Source organism: Poromitra crassiceps, assembly GCF_964638095.1.
Source record: "Poromitra crassiceps genome assembly, chromosome: 7".
Lineage (NCBI taxonomy): Eukaryota > Metazoa > Chordata > Actinopteri > Beryciformes > Melamphaidae > Poromitra > Poromitra crassiceps.
Window position 1 is genome coordinate 45,411,389 of NC_139628.1, and position 20,453 is coordinate 45,431,841.

The 20,453-nt window shown below is 42.0% G+C and overlaps 1 protein-coding gene across 1 annotated transcript in view; it reads left to right on the plus strand.

Moving 5' to 3' along the window:
* kiaa0232 (KIAA0232) overlaps positions 1 to 15,396 on the plus strand; it is a 15,528-nt gene extending 132 nt beyond the window's left edge. The window contains exons 2-8 of the mRNA XM_083639886.1: positions 3,534 to 4,096; positions 5,266 to 5,406; positions 8,624 to 8,693; positions 8,803 to 8,887; positions 9,037 to 12,424; positions 12,992 to 13,100; positions 15,107 to 15,396. Coding sequence (XP_083496012.1) covers positions 3,860 to 4,096; positions 5,266 to 5,406; positions 8,624 to 8,693; positions 8,803 to 8,887; positions 9,037 to 12,424; positions 12,992 to 13,100; positions 15,107 to 15,123 — 4,047 coding nt within the window. The 5' untranslated portion in view covers positions 3,534 to 3,859 and the 3' untranslated portion in view covers positions 15,124 to 15,396. The remainder of the gene's footprint in view (positions 1 to 3,533; positions 4,097 to 5,265; positions 5,407 to 8,623; positions 8,694 to 8,802; positions 8,888 to 9,036; positions 12,425 to 12,991; positions 13,101 to 15,106) is intronic.
* The last annotated feature ends 5,057 nt before the right edge of the window (positions 15,397 to 20,453 follow it).

Below are 20,453 nucleotides of genomic sequence, written 5' to 3' on the forward strand. Positions count from 1 at the left end.
CGTGGTGGTGTAATGTTGTATCTTCCGTGTTTGGGTTTGCATTTTTATAGTCCGCTCACTGCTTCACCGTCGGACGACATGGCGCACATTTTTGAAGGAAAAGCGTCTGACAGTCCCCAGATAGCCTGCCTGCCGGGGCAGCCGCTCCTCCTCCTCCTCCCCTCGCCTCGGTCACAACAACAACTAGCGTAACGTTAGCCTACGCGCTAGCTAGCTAGCTAACGTTAGTTTGAATGTGAATAAGACACGTTGCAATATGTTTATTGACGTATACAATTGCATACGGTCTGTTTTCTTTTTTAATTAATGCCTCAATGCTATTTGGATTTGGCTAACGTTAACATGCTAATGGTAGCTAGCAATCTAATGGGGAAACAGTCAGTGCTCTAATTTCACCGTAACCGTTAGCAGCTGCCCGCACACACATTGTACTAATGTTAATACAATTTATTCGTTCAAATTAAATAAATAATATTCAGTCTGGACTTATCTGGGTGATGCCAGTTAGCTAAAGGTAAAGCAGATTGTTTCATGACAGCAGGCAAGCTGCCCTCAGTAGCTAACTTGGCTAACTTGGCTCATTAGCTAAAGGTCGGTGGTGCAGCTAACCTTGCCATCCGCTTTCCAAGTGAAGCAACCAACGCTAGATAGCTTACTACACTACTATTGAGAATGCAGTAAACATTTCAGCTCTCCACCTCGACGGGTAGATGATAAATTAACATAACGTTAAGCGACGTACGCCAATCAAAACCAAATCAAATGCCGTAAACGTTACGTTAACCTGACTGCTGTTCCCTGCTTGCATTAACCGGGACTCGAAGCCCAGCGAGTTGACGTTAATGTCAAATAAGTGAATGCTAGTTAAGCGTAACGACACAGCCATTGTAAAGTACAAGTAAGTTAACGTACTTTAAACAAAGTATTCTGTTGCTCCATTCTTTGCCAGACCAACTACGTTTTATAATCACAGATCGTAATAAAGTTGTCATCAGCAAGCGGGGTGTGCACACAAGAAACAGCTGGGTTTTCACTGTCACTGGTGGTCAGCCATATTTAGCAGTTATGGATGAAGCTAACCTTTCATATTTGGTCCACTTGGACGTATTATACTGACAATGTCGTTGTTTTGTGCAATCGGAGTGACTGTTGAACTGATATGGTCACGTACTGCAAAGCTCCTTATCTTGCCCTTTTGACGACTATAACGGGTAGCCTATGCCACTGTTGAGTGAGGAAAAGGCCAGCCAATCACATCGGTGCAGCCTCCATTTGCGCTTCACATTGGTGCCCTAATCCACTTCTACCATATGAAACACATGCACTTGACAGCAAGCGTCTGACTGCCTAGTGCCCACACACTCATGTCACCGGCTTGTTGCTGTACTGCCACAACTGCTACAGTATTCCAGCACACATTCTTTGGCTTTAGCCTTTATGGCTCCCCATTGAAACTTTGCAGCTGTTTTATAACTGTGATATTAATCAATACCATTTCTGTAGAGGAAGGAGAGTGCCTGCACACTGTTGAAAACCAGCCTGGCTGTCATCCAGGTCTTTCAGAAAGACCTGTTCACGACAACTGCTGCTGTCACTTCTCGATTTACATTACATTTGGATGGCGGTATTACACAGACTGACTTGAATAACTTGGATATTTTATATACTTGCAAGTTGCACATAGATCCTAGAGTTTGCTTTCAGTCTGCAGTATTTTGAGGAAAATATAGGATAGGGCTAGTTGAGGTCAATATCAAGATAATATGTACCGTATGTATGTATGTGTCTATATATATATATATATATATATATATATATATATATATATATATATATATATATATATATGCTACAACATTCACAATTACATCTTATATAATTGAACTGCATAGTAATAATTTTTAACTTAACAATTTAACTTGTTCTCAATATCACAATGTCATCTCAATATCTATATCATCTCAATCTAGTTTCTAGCACTCAAAATCTATATATATATTTTCTTTTAATTACCACTGGGTCGCTGAAACACGTCCTTTGATGTACTGACCCAATTAAAAGAAAATTAAAAAGATTTTGAGTGCTAGAAACTAGCAAAGATTCTCCCCTTGAACTTGCAAGATAAGATTGTAAGATATGGCCCCAGGCCTGTGTTTTGGGTGTAGTACTGTGGCAGGTCAGCAGAGTGGTAATTCTTGGTATCCTGCTCATTGTTACTTGTAAAGAGGGCATACCACCATTATGTGTCATGTTGCTGCTGTCTGCATTATAGAGCCCATGCTCTCTCTCAGGACCCCATTAGCTTGCTGGTAGCAGCAATATATCAACAGTCATTAAAAGCCATCTTTTGGGACAAAGCTCAACACTTCTCTGCTGTGGCAGGATCTGTCACAACATTTGTCATCCTATCTATTGCCCTATTTAAATAAAGGAAAATGGTATGATTTCCATTGCCGAAAGCTGTGACCACTAGGGCTGTTGAAACGAATTTCGGTATTCAAATCCTTATTATAAAAGGGAGCATGTGGGCAATGTTTCTCTGTTCTCAGTTTCAATTTTTGTCCCACTGATGATGTCATCAGTGATGTCATAAATCACTGATGATGTCATAAGTGATGTCATCAGTGATGTCACTTGACTTGAGCAATTGGGGCAACTGATGATGTCATAGCGACATCAGTAATGTCATCAATGATATCATACCATCACATTCACTGATGATGTCATCAGTGATGTCATCAGTGGTTTCAGTGATCAGTGGCTTTCATCAGTGGCTTTTATTCATCAGTGGCTGCTTTCCTCCGCTACAGCCTACTCCGGTCCTGAGCGCTGCCTGCCCAGGCATGTCAATAATGATAAAGAAAATCCAATCCCCCCTCGCTGATGGTCTCATTTGCTCATAGATGCACCAGCATTTCATAACCAGTTTAAAAGTTCAGTGTATGGATTTCATTGTAACCTTACTTACAAACATTATGTGCATTATGTTCTTTTTCATAGCCTACATCCATGGGATCGCATAGCAGCACCAAAGTCATGTCCTCTTCTGCATTCAGCATACAAACCATACAAACCAAGGGATTTCATCTTTCATTTTTCCATCGACATTTTGTAAAATGCTTATAAATATAGTTTTACTTGGTCAAACCAAGCAATTCAACTATGTTTAGAATCAGGAGAGACGTAACATTTCACTCAGACCCAAACAAAATACAAATGTTTACTTTTTTTTCTTTTTCTTTTTTTATGAATTAAAAATTCATTAAAAATCAAATATTAAAATAATAAAGCAGCTGAAAATCGAATTGGATTATAGAGGAAGATTGACAGCCCTAGTGACTACATGCCTTGGCCTTTTTCTCTTATTACATTTTTCTTTTTTCGAGTAGTCCTTGTTTCTTGACGTTATGTTGGACTCTGGGCTTTTTGTGAATGAGCTCTTTGACTATTGTCTTAGTGCTGTGGGATACCTGCTTTCAACATTGAACATATTCGAGAGAGCAACTGATGCATGTTTGTTTGCTCTGTTTCAGGTTGTGCCGGTGAAGTAAGACGTAGCCCCAAAATGGACCCCTCCGACTGAGACGCAAACACGACTTGTGTTTTGCTCACCAGCTGATATCCTTCATCAGCCTAAGCCATGCCTGACGAGTAAAGTCCCCCTTTTTTTGCTCAAAGCAATAAAAAAGAGAAAAAGGAAGAAAGAACATCTACATGCCTCCCCATGTAGAGCCCCTTCAGTGCGTCCTGCTGGAGTGATACCCCCACCTTCTCTCCACACCCTTCCCCACCAGCCGCCCTACAGGAACCACCCACCACCATGCCGCTCCAGCTGAGAATGGCCAACACCTGAGGTCCCATGCGTCCAGTGAGCACCGATTCAGACGGTCCTGCTCCCCCTGAAAGCCTCTCTTGCCCCTACCCCCCAGTGCGCCCCCTGCCTGCCTCCGAGATGTCACTGCTCCACTCGCTGGGTCCAGTACAAAGCTGGCTCGGCCAGGAGCTGGAGAAGTGCGGGATCGATGCCATGATTTACACCCGCTACGTCCTCAGCCTTCTCCTGCATGACAGTTACGATTACGACCTGCAGGACCAGGTTAGTCCCAATAACCGCAAGGGAACATTTTCAGTCAGATCACCTGGCACGGAAATTTTTCATCCGCCATTGATTTTCCCATAGACATTTCGTAAAATGCTTATAAAATATTTTTACTTTGTCGAACCAAGCGGTTCAGCTAACGCTATAATCAGGAGAGAACATAGAACATTTCACGCGGACCAAAACTTAAAAAAACAGAAAAAATATTTTCTTTAAACCCGCATTTTTTTTACGTTTTGGTCCCAGTGAAATGTTATGCGATCTCCCCTGTTTCTAAATATATCTGTAACGTTTGGTTTGAACCAGTAAAACTATTTTTATAAGCATTTTACGAAATGTGTATGGGAAAATAAATGGCGGATGAAAATCTCTGGTACAGTGCTGAAGCAGGAAGTAGGCGGTCACTTTGCCTCTCTATATCACATTGCCCTAGATAGTGGAACATGCTATTATGTCAGGAGAAGTTCACAATGATCTAAGGACTTTATTTCACATTATTCCACTGGTTGCATTGGCTAATTCCCCCTTCCATAACTTCTCCCATTCATTATCACATTTTTCACTGTTTGTGTTTGGTTTATTGTTACATTAAATTTAATTTTATTAGGGATGCACGATAAGTATAGATCGATCCGATAAATTATCTGTGAATATCGTCCATTTTTCGTTATTGTTTATTATTCCGATAATGAAAATGGAGCCGATAAATGGAGCCGATAATGCAAACCCAACTTTGGTTTGTTTTGCCTTGGCAGCACAGCCATGAGCGCAGCTTGTTGATGTGCTCATCATGTCATTCAGCTGCGACTGCAGTTGCAAGCTACAGGCAAAACATGTCACCTCCCCGGATCATAACCCACCGCCTTGCACATTTTTAGACCAATCTGAGCTGGGGTGTGGACGTGATGTGGTTTACAGGGCTTTCCCACCTGCCCATGACCTTCCCCAGATCATAACCCACCGCCATGTGAATGGTTTAGCCCAATTCGACCTGTGGTGTGGGTGTGCATAAAAGATACACAGACAGACAACGTCAAGTTTTTATTAGATAATTATAATCATATTTTATGTAATGCATTCATGATTTTGATGATCTAGCGTTGCCCATGCCTGCTTTTCTGTTTCCGTAGTATTTTTGGTGAATAACTGTTGTCTGTATTTGACAGGAAAATGACATCTTCTTGGGTTGGGAGAAGGGAACTGGGAAGAAATGGGGCAAGAGTAAGAAGAAAGGAGGGACAGACCTGAGTCTGGAGGAAATGAAGAAGCAAGCCGCAGTGCAATGCCTCCGTTCTGCATCTGATGAAGTAAGCAGCATTCTGCCCCAGTGTTGCAACCAATTCATTCTCATTCATGTCTCTGTATGTGGTGTGAGGATTGCTCTTACTCTCAAGTGGATTCTAGGAGTGTCGATTGGCTAGCAATCGGAATCGGCCAATATTCAGTCTAAATATGAGATTGCAGAATTATGATAACCGATCAATGATGCAAAACAAGTGGACCATTTCTCAGCGGGGTTTGTTGTCCGTGTCGCATGCTAACTTAAAACATGTTGGCAGTGTGGAACTATTGACAAAATTGGTGAGACAGATACAACAAATGCCATCTGTAATCAATGCCAGGATAAAATAGCGCGTGGGGTAAGCAAGGTAAAAAGTTTCAACACAACAAATTTAATGTGGCACCAAAACGGCCGCAAATGCAAACCAGTAACGTCACAGTAAGTTAGGCCTGCTACTTCCCCTCATGTCATTCTCTGCTTATTTAATGCATCAATTCATCGCAGGCCATGTGCGTTTGTTTACATAATGGTCGATCTACTTCCATGTTTTGGGGATTTTCAGGAAGTGAATTAATTTAAGAGATGACATGAACCCACGGTCGTGCTGTCCCCGTGTTCAAGTGAGAGAGATGAGAGACTTGAGAAATCACTTTCGACCAACTGTTGGTCAAATTATTTTACCTGTCACACTCATTCTCTGAATTTCCCCATAATTTTATCAGCCTCTGTTCCACACTTAAATTAAGATGACGCTCAGACGGCTTAACAATTCCCTCATACACAGGCTAATATTAATAACAAAAACGCGAGAAATTGGGAGCATGTTGTAAACGATTACAAATAACTGTTGAAGGCGGTTTTTGAAACCGAAATGTCACAGCAAACAATCCATAGGCTTGTAGCAATAGAACTCATGCCATGATGTGGGTTTGTTTACACAATGATGACGTACGTACATATTGAGGGATGGGGAAAAAGGAAGCAGTTAGCCTATTGTTTCACCCTGAAAAGAAAATCTGTGGATAAGTTTAACCAGGACTCAATTTATTGGGTGAAATGTCTGTCAAATGGAAACTGTTCGACCTATAATATTGCTATAAAACAAAAAAGGTATGGCAGTGTATTGGCTGATATGGCTCATAGACGATCGGCAGCACACACACACACAAAATATATTTTTTCATTGCGGTATCCTTAGTGTTTTCTATTTCTGTGGTGTGTGGTCTCCCCAAAATTACTCATTAAATTGAGCCACTTCTTTGGAGGCATGCAAACTATCACCATTACTCATTAATTAAAGCTGGAGCTATTTGGCTTGCCCCATCTTGTATAAAACTTTTGAATGAAATGCATTCAGAATACAGAAAGCATGGGCGTGTAATTGTTTAATTATCTGTGTCAGGTGTTACTGTAACTATGCCTTGTTGATTATAAAGGTGCAGTCATGTCATACACAGATTCATTGCATAAAGCCTTTATAGTCACTGGGCTCGTTTGAGTTCACTCCTTGCTCGCCGAGAAAACAGACGAGAGCAGTCGAGTGCAGATAGGACGAGGCATCAACAATCCGAACACTCCCGAGTGCACCTTCACTGCTCTTTTTCGACTTTTTCTGTTTTGTTTAAACGGCGGTTGGCATTTATGGAAAATCTAACATAGCACTCTAATTAAATGATATGCAGACTGCTCACGGAGTGACATCTTGCAATAGATATAAAAACAGAACTTTCCTCATTTCATGGTGGGTGTGTGATGAACCAATGAGCGCTCAGCTCCAGGTGTTTCCCATCATGCTTGGAGCTTTGCAGTCGTTTGTCCAAGCAGGTCACTGGTCGAAGCTGTGCATCTCAAACAAGCCTGCTGTCTGGTCACCTCATTTAGCTGAGTTGCCACACCTTGAATTAGTTTTCGCCCGAAAGGTTATATTAAGGTCGAAAGTTAAAAAAAAAAGTTATTTCCGTGACATTAACCAATACCGTGTTCTCACTTGTAATATATGACCTTCAAAGAATGTCCTTTGCATGTAAGCAATATGCAACCATAGTCAATTGTATTCCATAGAGTTTTTTGTGAATAAAAAGGCAACCGAGGGAGTTGCTGACATTCTCCTCTGTGGAATGAGAGGCAGGCTGTAGTGGAGAAGGGGGAGGGGTCTGAGTGTCGAGCTGCTCTCTGGGGACTGGACTCTGCTGCGGTCTATTTTTTAACCAGCACACGCTGCACGCAGCACACGCTGCACGGCAATGCTGCAGCAGAGAGCAGCAGAGCCGGCCTGCCTGCCTGTCAGCTGACTGCCGAAGAAAACGTTGATTTGCTTTTTTTCACAGGCTGGCACGGGAAGGAATATTATTTTCTGCAAGAGTGAACAGGAAATGACACGAGTGAGCTAAAAGATTCTGCCAGGGCTGGTACTTAGCTGAAGCTATATAGCGATGTGGATGGCTATCCTCTTGAGGGGTATTCTCTCTTGACATTGCCTTGGTCTGAGCAGGTGTTTGAACATGGTTGTCTAACTTGTTCTTTCCCAGCGGTGTGGATTATGAACTTTTTTTTTTTTTTTTTTTCATGTATCACATTTCTCAAGTCACACTTCTCAAGTGAGGCAGTAGGGCAAATAGGGCATGTGGTAAATGTCCATTGCTTCAGTGTTAAAATAATGTAGTGAGGTATTCACTTGTGCTTAGTCTTCTCCCCCCTTTTTTCGAAGGCATTTCTGCCCCATAGCTAAATATAACACAGTCATGGTAGAACATGCCTAAGCTCTCACAAGTCAGCTGGTAGCACTTGTGTCAACCCCGTGCCTTTCATTCGTTCATTTCATATTGGGGTTAAAGTTCATGTTGGCAACATGTACTTTGCTCATACTTTAGGCTGCTAGGGTTAGGGTTATGTATATTTTGGCATCAGTCTGGCTTGATTTTGGCAAATTCAAAAGTTATTAGTTGAACTGGTAATACATTTGTGTTAAATGCAACAGATGTCATCAATATAGGCCAAGTACAATACTCTGGATGCTGAAAAGATGTAACAGAGATTTTATTCCCTACAGTGTTTTGAAGGAAATGCTACCATGGCTAAATTTGTTGGCATCATGAAATGAACATGTGTACTGTCACTCTCTGTGTTGGTTCACAGTATTTAAAGAAAGTATATTTTGTAATTGGTTGCAAATGGTATGTATATTATATATGGGCCAACAAGACAATATTTCTCAAAAAGCTGTTCTTTTTCCATCTGTATAGAACTCTGGAATTGAGAGCCTGGTTGAGGAGCTTTGCTCCAAACTCAAGGACATCCAAAACAAACAGAAAGGTTTGGATCATTCCCTTTATTACCCTATTTAGGACTAAACTATTCAGTGCAAAATACTAAGAGAAAACAAACAAACTCTCCTAATATACAATGATCATATACTTTACAGAGGAAAAACAGATTCGGAAGAAATCTGATGGCTCTCAGTCTCCAGAGCGAGCTGAGTCCCCTTCTTCAAAGGACCAGGTGGAAATGTAAGTATCATGGCCATAATGTATCTATGAATTTCAATTATTTGGTTACCTGGCTCATTTGAACCATAATATTATGAACACATACATTTGTACCATGTTGTTATTATAATTAATGCATTGGAATGTGTTTCTCCTCATTGTGGCTTTAGGTATTATGAAGCCTTTCCTTCTCTGTCCGAGAAACCTGTTTGTCTCCAGGAGATCATGACTGTGTGGAACAAGGCCAAGGCCTGTGCATACTCCAGTTCATCGTCCTCTGCCGCCCCACAGACCAGCACAGACACCCCCTCCCCAAAAGATTGCAACAGTGAGGGCGAAGCCGCCAAGGAGATAAACCTCGAGGCGTGTGGTCCCACCACTACTGCAACCAACGAGAGAGGCCAGCAACGACGCAGCAAGAAGGAGAAAGAAAACCGTTACCATGGCGGCGCAACAGCGGAGGACCGATCTGCCGTCCACTCAAAGAGACAGACGAGGCACAGATCCGAGGGCAAGTACCGGCCCCGATCCTGGTCTTCTGGCTCTAGCGAGGCGGGCTCGAGCTCCAGCGGGAACCAAGGTGACTCGAAATCGTCCGGCAGCAAGGCAGTTAGAATCAGGCACAAGTCCAGGGAGGCCGCAAAGGGTAAAAGGGGGCGCAACAGCGGGCAGGTGAAGCTGGCTCTAAAGGTCATCGACAAAGAGGAGCGAAGGAATACGGGAGGGAGCAGCAGCAGTGCCCCCGGAGGCCCTGCCAAACCACAGCTTTACAAAAAGGGGAAGAGGCCGCTGAAGGAGATTCGTAAAGATCCAGGCTGGGTGGAAGCAAAAGAGTCCGGAGTTGAGGGCAGCAACAAAAATGAGTACATGGAGGAGCCACTTTGGTACACGGAGCCCATTACAGAGTATTTTGTACCTTTCAGCAGCAGACAAAGCAAGCTGGAAACAAAATACCGAAGCAAGGCGGACTCTCCCGATGACTTCGCCTTGTCCGCTGACATGGAGGAGAGGTTACCTGACATGGAGGGGTTACCTGAGAGAATACAGGGAATCTGCATTGCCAACGATAACTACCAGAGGACGTACCTTGCAGCGGGCTCATTTGTGGACGGACACTTTGTGGAAGGACCCGGCGAAGCGGAGGACGAAGCTGCTGAACTCACCGGGACCTCAAGCTGCCCTCAGCCAGAGGATAGTGGAGATTTAGATGACACGCATCTGTCTGAATTTACTCACTTCTATGAAGTTGATATTTATCAATCCATATTGGATACTAGTGCCTCAGACTCGATACAAGAGAGCCGGATCTTGAGCATGATTCGACAGAAAAGCAAAGAGCAAAGCGACATTGAGGCAGAATGTTGTTTAGTGTTAGATGGCTTTGAGCGGGAAGGGGAAAGTGCAATAAGGGCAGACTTGCAGGAGGCTTCGGGATCTGTTGAATTCTTAATGCAGGATCTTGAAAACATGGCTCAAGTCTGGGGATGTTATTCGCCCTCTAGTTCAGAAGATATAGACGGAGAAAGCTTTGTAGGGGACTCTCCCATTCGACTCTCCCCTCTCCTTGATAGCGTTTCCTTCACCCTGAGCAAGCTGTCTGGAAGTCTGGAGGAGCCACATCTTCCTGAAGCCACCAGTGAACCACCTGGCTTGAACTCGTCCTGCTTCTCTCTTTTTGAGCTGCAGTACGACAGCCCCACTTTACCTTTTCCCCGCGACTCACTCACCGCTGGTCACGAAAACAACACTGATTCAAGTAGCTGTCTCGATCCACATTCTAATAAGCAGTCTCGTTTGCTAATATGGACCAAAAATAGTGCCTTTGACGAAACTGAACACTGTTCTAACCTTTCAACGCGAACTTGCAGTCCGTGGTCGCATTCGGAGGAGACGCGTTCAGACAATGAGCAAGGCAATCTTCCAACAGAGGATGCCGCTCAAATTGGCAATGAAGAGATTGACTGTATAATCCCTCCTCTCTCCGGTACCTATCTAGAGGATGAAATCCTAGAGTTTTTGCAGGAAGACACTGGCCATCAGTGTGAGGAGGCCAACGTGAGCACGCCATCCAATCAGACCTTCACCAAGAAATCTAAATTGGAGTCCATTTGTGGCATAGCATTGGAAGAGGATGAGAGCAAACAGTACAACACTGGCATGTTTTCGGACAGCCCAAACCAACAGAGTGATGATTACAGCTCAGGGATCATAAAGGATATTTGGACTGCAATTGGAGATGGCGATTCTGTCGTGTCGACGCCGGGATCAGAGAAGCCAACCGAGGGGCTGTTCTCAGACGAGTCGAGCAGCTACTGCAGCTGTCTGGAGGTGCCGGCGAAAGGAGGTCCAGTTCAGTTACCTCAGAAAAAGGCAGTGCAGCGGTCGGAGTATCACCTATGGGACGGCAAGAAGGAAGAGCAGGGCGTAGCCAAAAACAAGCTCTCCAAGATAGATGGCGCTGGGGACTACATGACTCCGTCCAAGCCCTGGGACATGAACCCTGACAAGGAGAGTACATCGTTCATCCTAGGAGGGGTGTATGGAGAGTTGAAGACGCGAGGCGGTGCCGGTGATAAGAACTGGGCCGTCGTGCAGCCCGGTGAAACGGAAGGTAGCCTGCTGCAGTGTGCCGCCGCGGCCGCATCTGCCTCCAGCTCAGACATGCTCACCATCACCGGCACCGATGTGTTCATGAACACCGGCAGCTGCTTTGCCCCTGGGCACAGGCCCCTGTGGAGGCCTCTCGTCTCCTTCGGGCAGAGTGACCAGGCCATTAGAGCCGGTGGAGACGGATTGAATAAGGGATTTTCTTTCATCTTCCATGAAGATTTACTCGGATCCTACGGAGGCTTGCACAGCGAGGAGCCGTTTGCGTCCTTCAACCTGAACAATCCCTTCTCTCAAGTCCTCCACGTCGAGTGCTCTTTTGAGCCCGAGGACATGGCTTCCTTCAGCCCGGGGTTCAAACCCAAATCTATCCTCTGCTCGGACTCTGAGAATGAAGCCTTCCACCCACGCATTTATGGCATCAATCGCACGCAGTATAGGGCCATCCGCATTTCCCCCAGGACTCATTTCCGACCAATATCGGCATCAGAGTTGTCTCCTGGCGTGGGAACTGACTCGGAGGCCGAGTCCGAGAAAGAGGAGATGAGTTTTCCCGTCCCGGCGCCGGTGGACGTCTTCGATGATCCTCAGGCGGACCTCAAACCCCTGGAGGAGGATGCAGAATGTGAGGGTCCTTATTATGGGAAGTCAGAACTGGAATCTGGTAAATTCTTACCCAGATTAAAGAAGTCTGGCATGGAGAAGAGTGCCCAGACCTCTCTGGATTCACAGGAGGGCACGAGTACCCTCCTGCCAATTGCTGAGCAAGAGATTTGCTTAGACTGCGAAAAGGCGGCGACCGCATCGACTGCAGACGGGCAGGAGGACGTCTCAGTCGACAAGATTCAAAAGGAGGAATCTTCAGGAGAAAAGGAGACCTGCTTATGTGCCCCAGCAGGTCAGATCCCCAAGTGTGGGATTGCTTATGACTTGGTTGGAGATGTGCCGGAGGTAAGAATCAATTAACATTTTGCATACTACGGTAATTACAGCTGCAATGATTAATCGATTAGTTGTCAACTATTAAATTAATTATTTATTTTAAATTAACTATTTTGATAATCGATTTGAGTAAATTGTTTAAAAGAAAAAAGTAAAAATTCTCTGATTCCAGCTTCTTAAATGTTAATATTTTCTAGTTTCTTTGCTTATCTATGGCAGTAAATTAATATGTTTGGGTTGTGGACAAAACAAGACAATTCAGGATCTTGGGCTTTGGGAAACACTGATTGACATTCTTCACCATTTTCTGACATTTATAGACCAAACAACTAATCGATGAATTGAGAAAATAATCAACAGATTAATCAACAATGAAAATAATTGTTAGTTGCAGCCCCAATCCTAATTGTGGTGTGTTCAGTGTGCAAGAGCATTGAGCAGAAATGTAAGCATGCAGTTGTATTTCATGGTGGTTAGCATCAGCTGTAAAATGGGTTCCGCCTCTCACCTCTGAAAATGATGTCTGGTTTGTGAAAGACTAATGCTAACCACTTCCCTTTTTTTTGTCATACTTAGTTCCCTCTGTTGAACATAAGTGGACAGGGAGGGACTGGCAACCAGCAAGATGAGCGCTGGTGGCAGAACACACTCTGTTCCCCCATTTTCCCTGGATCTCAATGTACAGGTAAACATGCACATTTGAATACCTCTCCAAAAACAGGTTTTGTGTCATATTCACTATTTTATTAAATGCACGTCCTTTTCTGAATCACAACTCTGTTTGTATGTGGCTCATTAAATTAGGGATGCACCGATACCACTTTTTTTGCAGACCAAGTACGACTTTGAGTCGTTAGATTTGGGTACTTGCCGATACAGAGTAGGGCTGTCACTTTTTCCCAAAATAAAGTTCGAACGAACTTTAATTGCCCGAAATTCGTTCGAATATATTCGAAGTTTTTTGGTTAATTAAAAAAAAAAAAAAAAAATCAGTCCAGGCCACCGGGCATCAGCCCGACGTGTTAGCTTGGACGCTCACAGTCACAACACTGCCTCACAAACTTGGCTGCATCCAACTCGAGACAACTTTTCAGACCCTGGAGACAATCTTTCTCAGAAGAGACTAACGCGACAAATCTGGAGACTTTTTCTGACATGGGATTAACATTACCAGCAAGCAGCAGTTGGTTAATTTTGGTTCATAATAATAATAATAATAATAATAATAATAATAATAATAATAATAATAATAATAATAATAATAATAATAATAATAATAATTAAAAAAAAAAAAAAAAAATTCGAACAGTCAATTTACATATCGAACACGAACCCCTCCCCCACATTCGAAGTTGCATTCGAATTTTGAATGAAAAGTGACAGCCCTAATACAGAGTAGCGATATGAGTGCTTAATTTGGGGTTTCTTTGTTTTTTGTTTTTCTATGCCTTTTAAGCATGTTAAATTTTAAAATGTTTTTTTTTTTATCTCAACATAATCGGTTTTAGTCCCTTTCTTTATTCATATTTTACAAGATTACATTTGAATACATGATCACCCAATACAATTAGCCGTGTAACTGTTGAGGTGACTACAAAACGCACCATCAATACAAAACGACCTAACCAAGTGAAAGTGCCGGCCGGTGGGGACTCGGGACTCGGGAGATACGACATTTTACATAACTGTAAAGGCAGTATGGATTATACGATACATGCATTGCAAATATCTAGTAAGCCTTTGCTTGTTCCACAACACTGTTGTCTGCTCGAAAAACTAACCTGTAAGTTGGACAGAACGTTTTGTTAGCAGTTGCGCTGAAGAGCAAAGACTTAGCCATTTGGGCGGTCTTGACAGTTTCAGCTAACGTTAACTAGGGGTGTCAAAATTAATCGTATAATCGATGCATCGCGGTGCGGACGTGTGAATCGAATTGGATCGAATCGTTGACAGATGAATCGTTTCTTTAAATTTCTGTTGACATTCAGATTTTAAAGCACTTTCTAAGTAAAAAAAGGGACTTGATATTTATCTGACTGCTTGTATTAATTGATGAAAAAGTAGCCATGTGCAGTAATAGTACAGAAAATTGAGGATTTGATACTTGGAGCTGCAATACTTTGAGCTGTATCGAGATGCATCGTGGAATCGAATCGTTGACGGATGAATCGTAATCGAATCGTAAGGCCAGTGAAGATTCACAGCCCTAACGTTAACATGACCACTGGTGTTTTAGCTGCAGTGTAAAATGAAGATGGAGATAGGTCTGGCTAAGCAAGACTAGACTCCCTCCCATCACACTCAAGGGGGAGCCCTCAATATAATTATTCTCCTTTCTTAATGCCGGTTAACAGTTAATTATTCCCTATAGTATACAGTATATCCAGTTCATAAGTTTTAAACACATGATGTAGGGTAGATTCTCCTGGGAGGAGGAAGGGATGTGTTTTTACTTTTCTGTTTTGAATAAATAGTAGAAGTGGGTTAGTAATAATACAGTAAAAATGGAACTAAACAGTTATCACATTGTTTTGTAGTCTTGGCTCAAGCAGGAAAATCCCATGCTCTCACATCTCTGCTATAACGGACGGACACATGCCACTGATACAAGTGGCTGCAGCACTTGAAAATGTACACAGTTGCCCATGATAACTTTTGAGGGTTTCCATTTTGCTTGATGTTTGTGTGCAGGGAGCAGCAACATTTGAATACTCCAGTTTTGCAGAGGACGCCGAATTGTTGAGAGGAAAGTGCCTCTCCCTTTGTGACTGGACCTCTACCAGCAAAGATTCAGGGGCATCCCAGAGCTGGAAAATGTACCGTAGGCTACTGTTCTGAGGACACACCCCCTCCACAACCCACCCTTAACCCTGCTGATTTTCATTTACTAACTTCAACCTTGTGTAATCACCAATCAGATCAACAAAAAAGTGAGCGAAAATAGGAAAACTAAAAAAAATATGTTCTCCATGTCTATGAGTAATGCCATTTAGGCTTTTTTTTTTTTTTTTTTTTTTTTTTTTTTTTTTAAGAATTTGTTTCAGTTGATTCTTCTGTACATTGGTCCTCATTCAAGACTCACAGTTAGGTATTAGGGACAATCTTTTTGTTCTATCCTTGTCAGTTTTCTTCCCACCTTTTTTTTTTGCTTTTGAACTAGGATACTGGTAGTTGGGTGGTGTCTGAATGGTTGTGCATGTATGTTCGTCCAGCAAGTCTCACTCCTCCTTTTCTAGCGATTTATGTGACCCAACCATGATGCAGCGGGTCATAATGTCTGAAACAAGTGCTACTGCATCCTCTACTGTCCATCTTCTGTTCAGAAAGAAAAGATAAGGCTGTTGAGGTTTATGAGTGTCACAATTGGAGTTCGTTTGAATAGCTTGGATGCCTTTCTGAATGTGAAGTAGAGAATGTGTGCAGCTTTCTTCTAAAAATCTGTAATTTCCCCGCGTGTGAAAAGTTATTATAAATGAGTCTGATTTTGAATGGTGATAGTCTTAAGAAAAGCTAGTAGTAGACATACGGTAGTATGTTTTTTGAGGCAAAAAAAAAAATCACAAAAAAGAGGAAATCATAGGTTTTGTTGGCAAAATATAATACAAATCTACTTAAATGCAATGCTGTAAAATAATGAAAAGAAGAAAAAAAAGCTTGCATTTTGGGGGTTAAGGCCCATCACAAAAATACATGACTACAGCCATTTCTGCAGACACCTATGTGTTGCAATTGAATGAAACATTTGTTTTTGTAATTTCTATGGTACAAACAATTGGTGCTATGAATACCGTATGTTCAAAAACTCTTTTGAAGTTGCAGTTCCATAATATGGCTGTGATGAATAGATGCTACAGTATAGCCTAGTTTTGTTTGTAGTCCAGACAGAGTCAGAATCCATTCATATCTTTTATGAAATTGTGAAAAGGAGAAAAAAAAAGTTTTGCTGATCGCGGTTCTTGCTTAACGCGGCTTGGTTTTTGTTTTAAGGTAACTCTTAACTTTTTAGTTGTCAGGCCTGTAACACCAGAAGTACTTACAGGTATTTAAAGCTCACAATTCTACATATTCTTTCAGTTAATAGTTCAGTCCCCAAGTGGAAGGATAAGGGCATCACTGATTTTAAAGTCGGTGAAGATGCAACTAAATAATGTATAACAAATCAAATGGAAGAAAATAAGATCAAACCAAAAACATGGCATAATTACACTAAGGTACAAATGCTTTTTTCTTTTGAGGTGTGTTTTTATTTTTTGGTTTGCAATATAACTTGTTGAAATATTCAGTAATGTCTCACAGTGTGTGTGTGTGTGTGTGTGTCTGTGTCTGCATTGAACTTGTTAAGACACTGGTTCAAAATGAGTGTGCTAGAACTTTATCGTAGAGAAATGTGAATGTATGCGACAACGTACATTTACAAAAAACGCAATTGCATTTGTGCCCCCTAAATTTTAAATGCCCCTGAACAAATTTCTGTTATCGAACCCTCGGTGTAGTTGGACTGATCGTTTTTTGAGGCCTGTGCATTGACAATTAAATTTGAGTTATAACACTTTAACTGCAGATAAATGCATTGTGCATTTCTTCTTGCGCATCTTTTAATCCCTGCGCTGTTCATCATTGTTTCTGCTTTCCCCCATTTAACTTGAGTCTTTTTTTTAACAGGTTATGAGGGCAATAGCAGGGTAACGTTTTTCCGCATGATGCTATGAAACTAAAGCACAGATTTAAAAATGATGATAATAATCACCACTATCCCTCCATTTGTAATGCATTCATTGGACGGTAAAAACATGTCTGTCAGCAGTGTGCGCAGACTTGCTGTAATGCACTGTCGCAGATCAAGGTGTCTCCATTGTGAACGTGGCTTTTGCAATGGTTTCCTCATTTGCAACACATTATCACTCTCAACACGTCGCATCATTATTTCAACAACACGTCACATTTTTCAGCGACACGGGCCGGGGACTACAGGTCCCCCGATTCCACCCCTACTAAGCAACATACTTCCAACATCACACTTGTTGTTATGTTCAAGACCGCTAGCGGTCGCCTCGCCCCGTTGAGCGTCGTCGTGAATATCGGCCACGTGACTAGCCATCGCCACGCCCACACCGTTAAGGCTACCTTTCTCATCGGCAAGCGTTCCCGACCGAACGTCCGTATTTGAGGCGTTGGGAGTGATACCGGGTTGTCATTTGAAAATGTTAGGATGGTATCGTTCGATCGATCCAATGCGACTTTACTTGATGAATGACCTCAAATGTTTGCCCCCTCCACCCAACTTAAGTGTTTTGCTTTGGTCAACTTTTGTGTACAACTGAAACGTGAATGAAAGGCAACTCCCGACTTCAGGGTCTCTCTATCTTTCTTTGACAGTCGTCAGACACTCAGGAATCGTATGAATACAAGCATACTGCATAAGCTCCACTCAAATCTGTGACAGTGCATTCAAGCATTGATGCAACATCGTTATTTGATTGTAATTAAAGAGTGAAGAGGAGTTAGGCTATTTCCCAGCAAAACAGTTGACTGTAAAGTCATTAATTTAGAGCTAGTTTTAGAGCAAACCAAGCCATTGTAGGTTGCATAAGCAATGCGGAGGGCCATTCAAGAGCCCTCAGTTTCTATGCAATACCTTGGCGCATGTAAACTTAAAACATTCAAGAGTATATGAGGAAAAAAGAGAAACGTCATTCAATTAATTTAGCATGTAAATTACTTTTGAGTGAGGGACAGCTGAGAGAAGACAAAATAAACCATGGAATGTCTCTAAAAAAAATCAGCATGCGAACATCACACTCCATCTCTTTATGTTGGAAGAAAAAACCCAAAATGTTTTGGTTTAAAAAAATATACAAGTGAGGTTAAATCGGTGATTGAAAGAATATTTTGTGACTGCGTGTGTGTATTTGTCAGTGAATGTGTGTAAGGGTTGTTAGGGTAAATGTAGAAAAACAGGAAATTTATGGATGATTTCCAACAGTAAATCCGTACATTTCCCAGTAGAGCGGGAAATGTGGATCAGAAAGGAAATAAGCACGCTGACACCCACCAGAATCCATCCATCAGAATGTTATTGGGCTCTAATGTTCATTAATGTTAGGTGTTCTACACATCCACAAGTTCACACACAAGCAGCCGTCCTCCAGATACATCTATTTCAGAAGCTACGTTTCATTCGGTTTGCTCTGTCCTGTCAGGTTGGTTTTTCGTTATTACTACTTAAATGTCCCATGATATTTGCTGCAAGGATGATTCAAGGGTGAAGGTTTTATCCACATTTGCCAGTCTGCTGTGAAATTGCAGATCTAGCCATCTGTTGGGTTGGGAAATGTACAGATTTACTGATTTTTTTTTCTACATGTACCGTAACAGAGTCACAAAAAGCACTTATGGGAGTTGAAAGGAACTCATCACACCTTTCTCCATTTGGTTCTTCCATCGTCAGGCGGTGTTTTGAAACGTGTTGGACGAGAAAATGCATTCAGTTTGAGGATATGCATCTGTAACGTCACTGACAGGGTCTAACATCATTGAGTTTTGATTGCACTGTGGTCTGAAGAACATATCCAACACTGAAAACACGAGTTTTCCTTGTGTCTTCATTCCTAGATGATTGCCCCTTCATTTCCCCTCCTCCCTCCCCCCCCCCCCACTTCTACGCTCCTAAATCCCATCTGCCCCAAGTGGTTGTGTTGTTCTAATTTCATGTACACCCTGAGTAAATTAATTTGTTTCATTGTGGAGTTTAACATCTAATAAAGGAATAAACCAATCAGCCTGTTTAATTGCCTGTCTACAGTAATACACTGTAATGTAGCTTGTATAATGTATAAATGTTTATTATGTAGTCACACATTTTGACACTAGATGGCAGGGTGGTGCTGCTGCAGTAGTGTCCAATGCCTTCTGACTTACAATTGCTTCCAATACTTGTAGTGGCTATTATTATTTTGCTCCTGATAGATATTTTGTCCCATTATATGTATATGGATTTCAATGTTAAAAAGTAACCCCACACACACACATACACTTTGTTTTAATTGGCAAGGTCGAAAAGCCTCTGAAATAGTATTTCACATTCAAACCCAGACTAATTATGTTTCAAAGCATTACCACCTACAAATAAAATGCAAACTAAATCCAGTTTAATTGCAGTAGCCTATGTATACTTTCTTATGTAGCTGACCATAGTCTGGGAGGAACCTCCATATCAGCAATGGTTCCCATGACTGACTGATATTTAAGGCCAATATTCAGCCTCATAATATATCGGTCTGTCTAACCCAATTTTAATTATTTACTCTTTGAATTATACTCTTATAGGCTCACTACCACATCCATCAAAAGGCTTTTGTGTGATTGATCTAGAATAGAGATAGCCTACTACTATCAAACCATTTACTTGTGCACCTGTTTATTTCTCTAGCAATAGCCAAATAGGCTACTAGGGGAAACTTCTAAATGCCGATACTAGGGTTAGTTTGTCTACATTGGGGCGACATTATTAGGCCTATTTAATATTTTCATGGATGCAACCCACATATTATGTTTTGTGAATTCAAGGAGGAGCTGCCAAGCCACTTACAATTTTAGTGTTATCTTGTTTTGGGCTAAATTCTGTTTCAGTGACATGAGTATAGTAGCCTAACCTTTAAATGCAGTCTATGGCTGAACAATTATAGTCTAAAAAAAGTTAGCACGTTAGCTGAAAGGACATCTTCACTTGACTTGTCTCTCTTGCTGCAGCTCAGGATGCCAGGTCGATTATTAATGCCTTCAGGTCGAGACAGGTGAATCCATCGACACTGTGGACATTCTTGGCTCGATTAACACCGCTCTCTGGGCATAAGTTTGTTTTAAAATGGCGACGGAAGCGTCGAGACAGGTATGTTTGTGTTAACGATAGCAAATAAACTTACCGAGTGCTTTTGATTCATGTAACGCCAAACACGGAAGAAATGTTTCCTCTGCCGCAATGGTGTTGCTACAGCATAACAACAACAAAATGTCTCTCGTCTCTTCTGTATTCAATTCA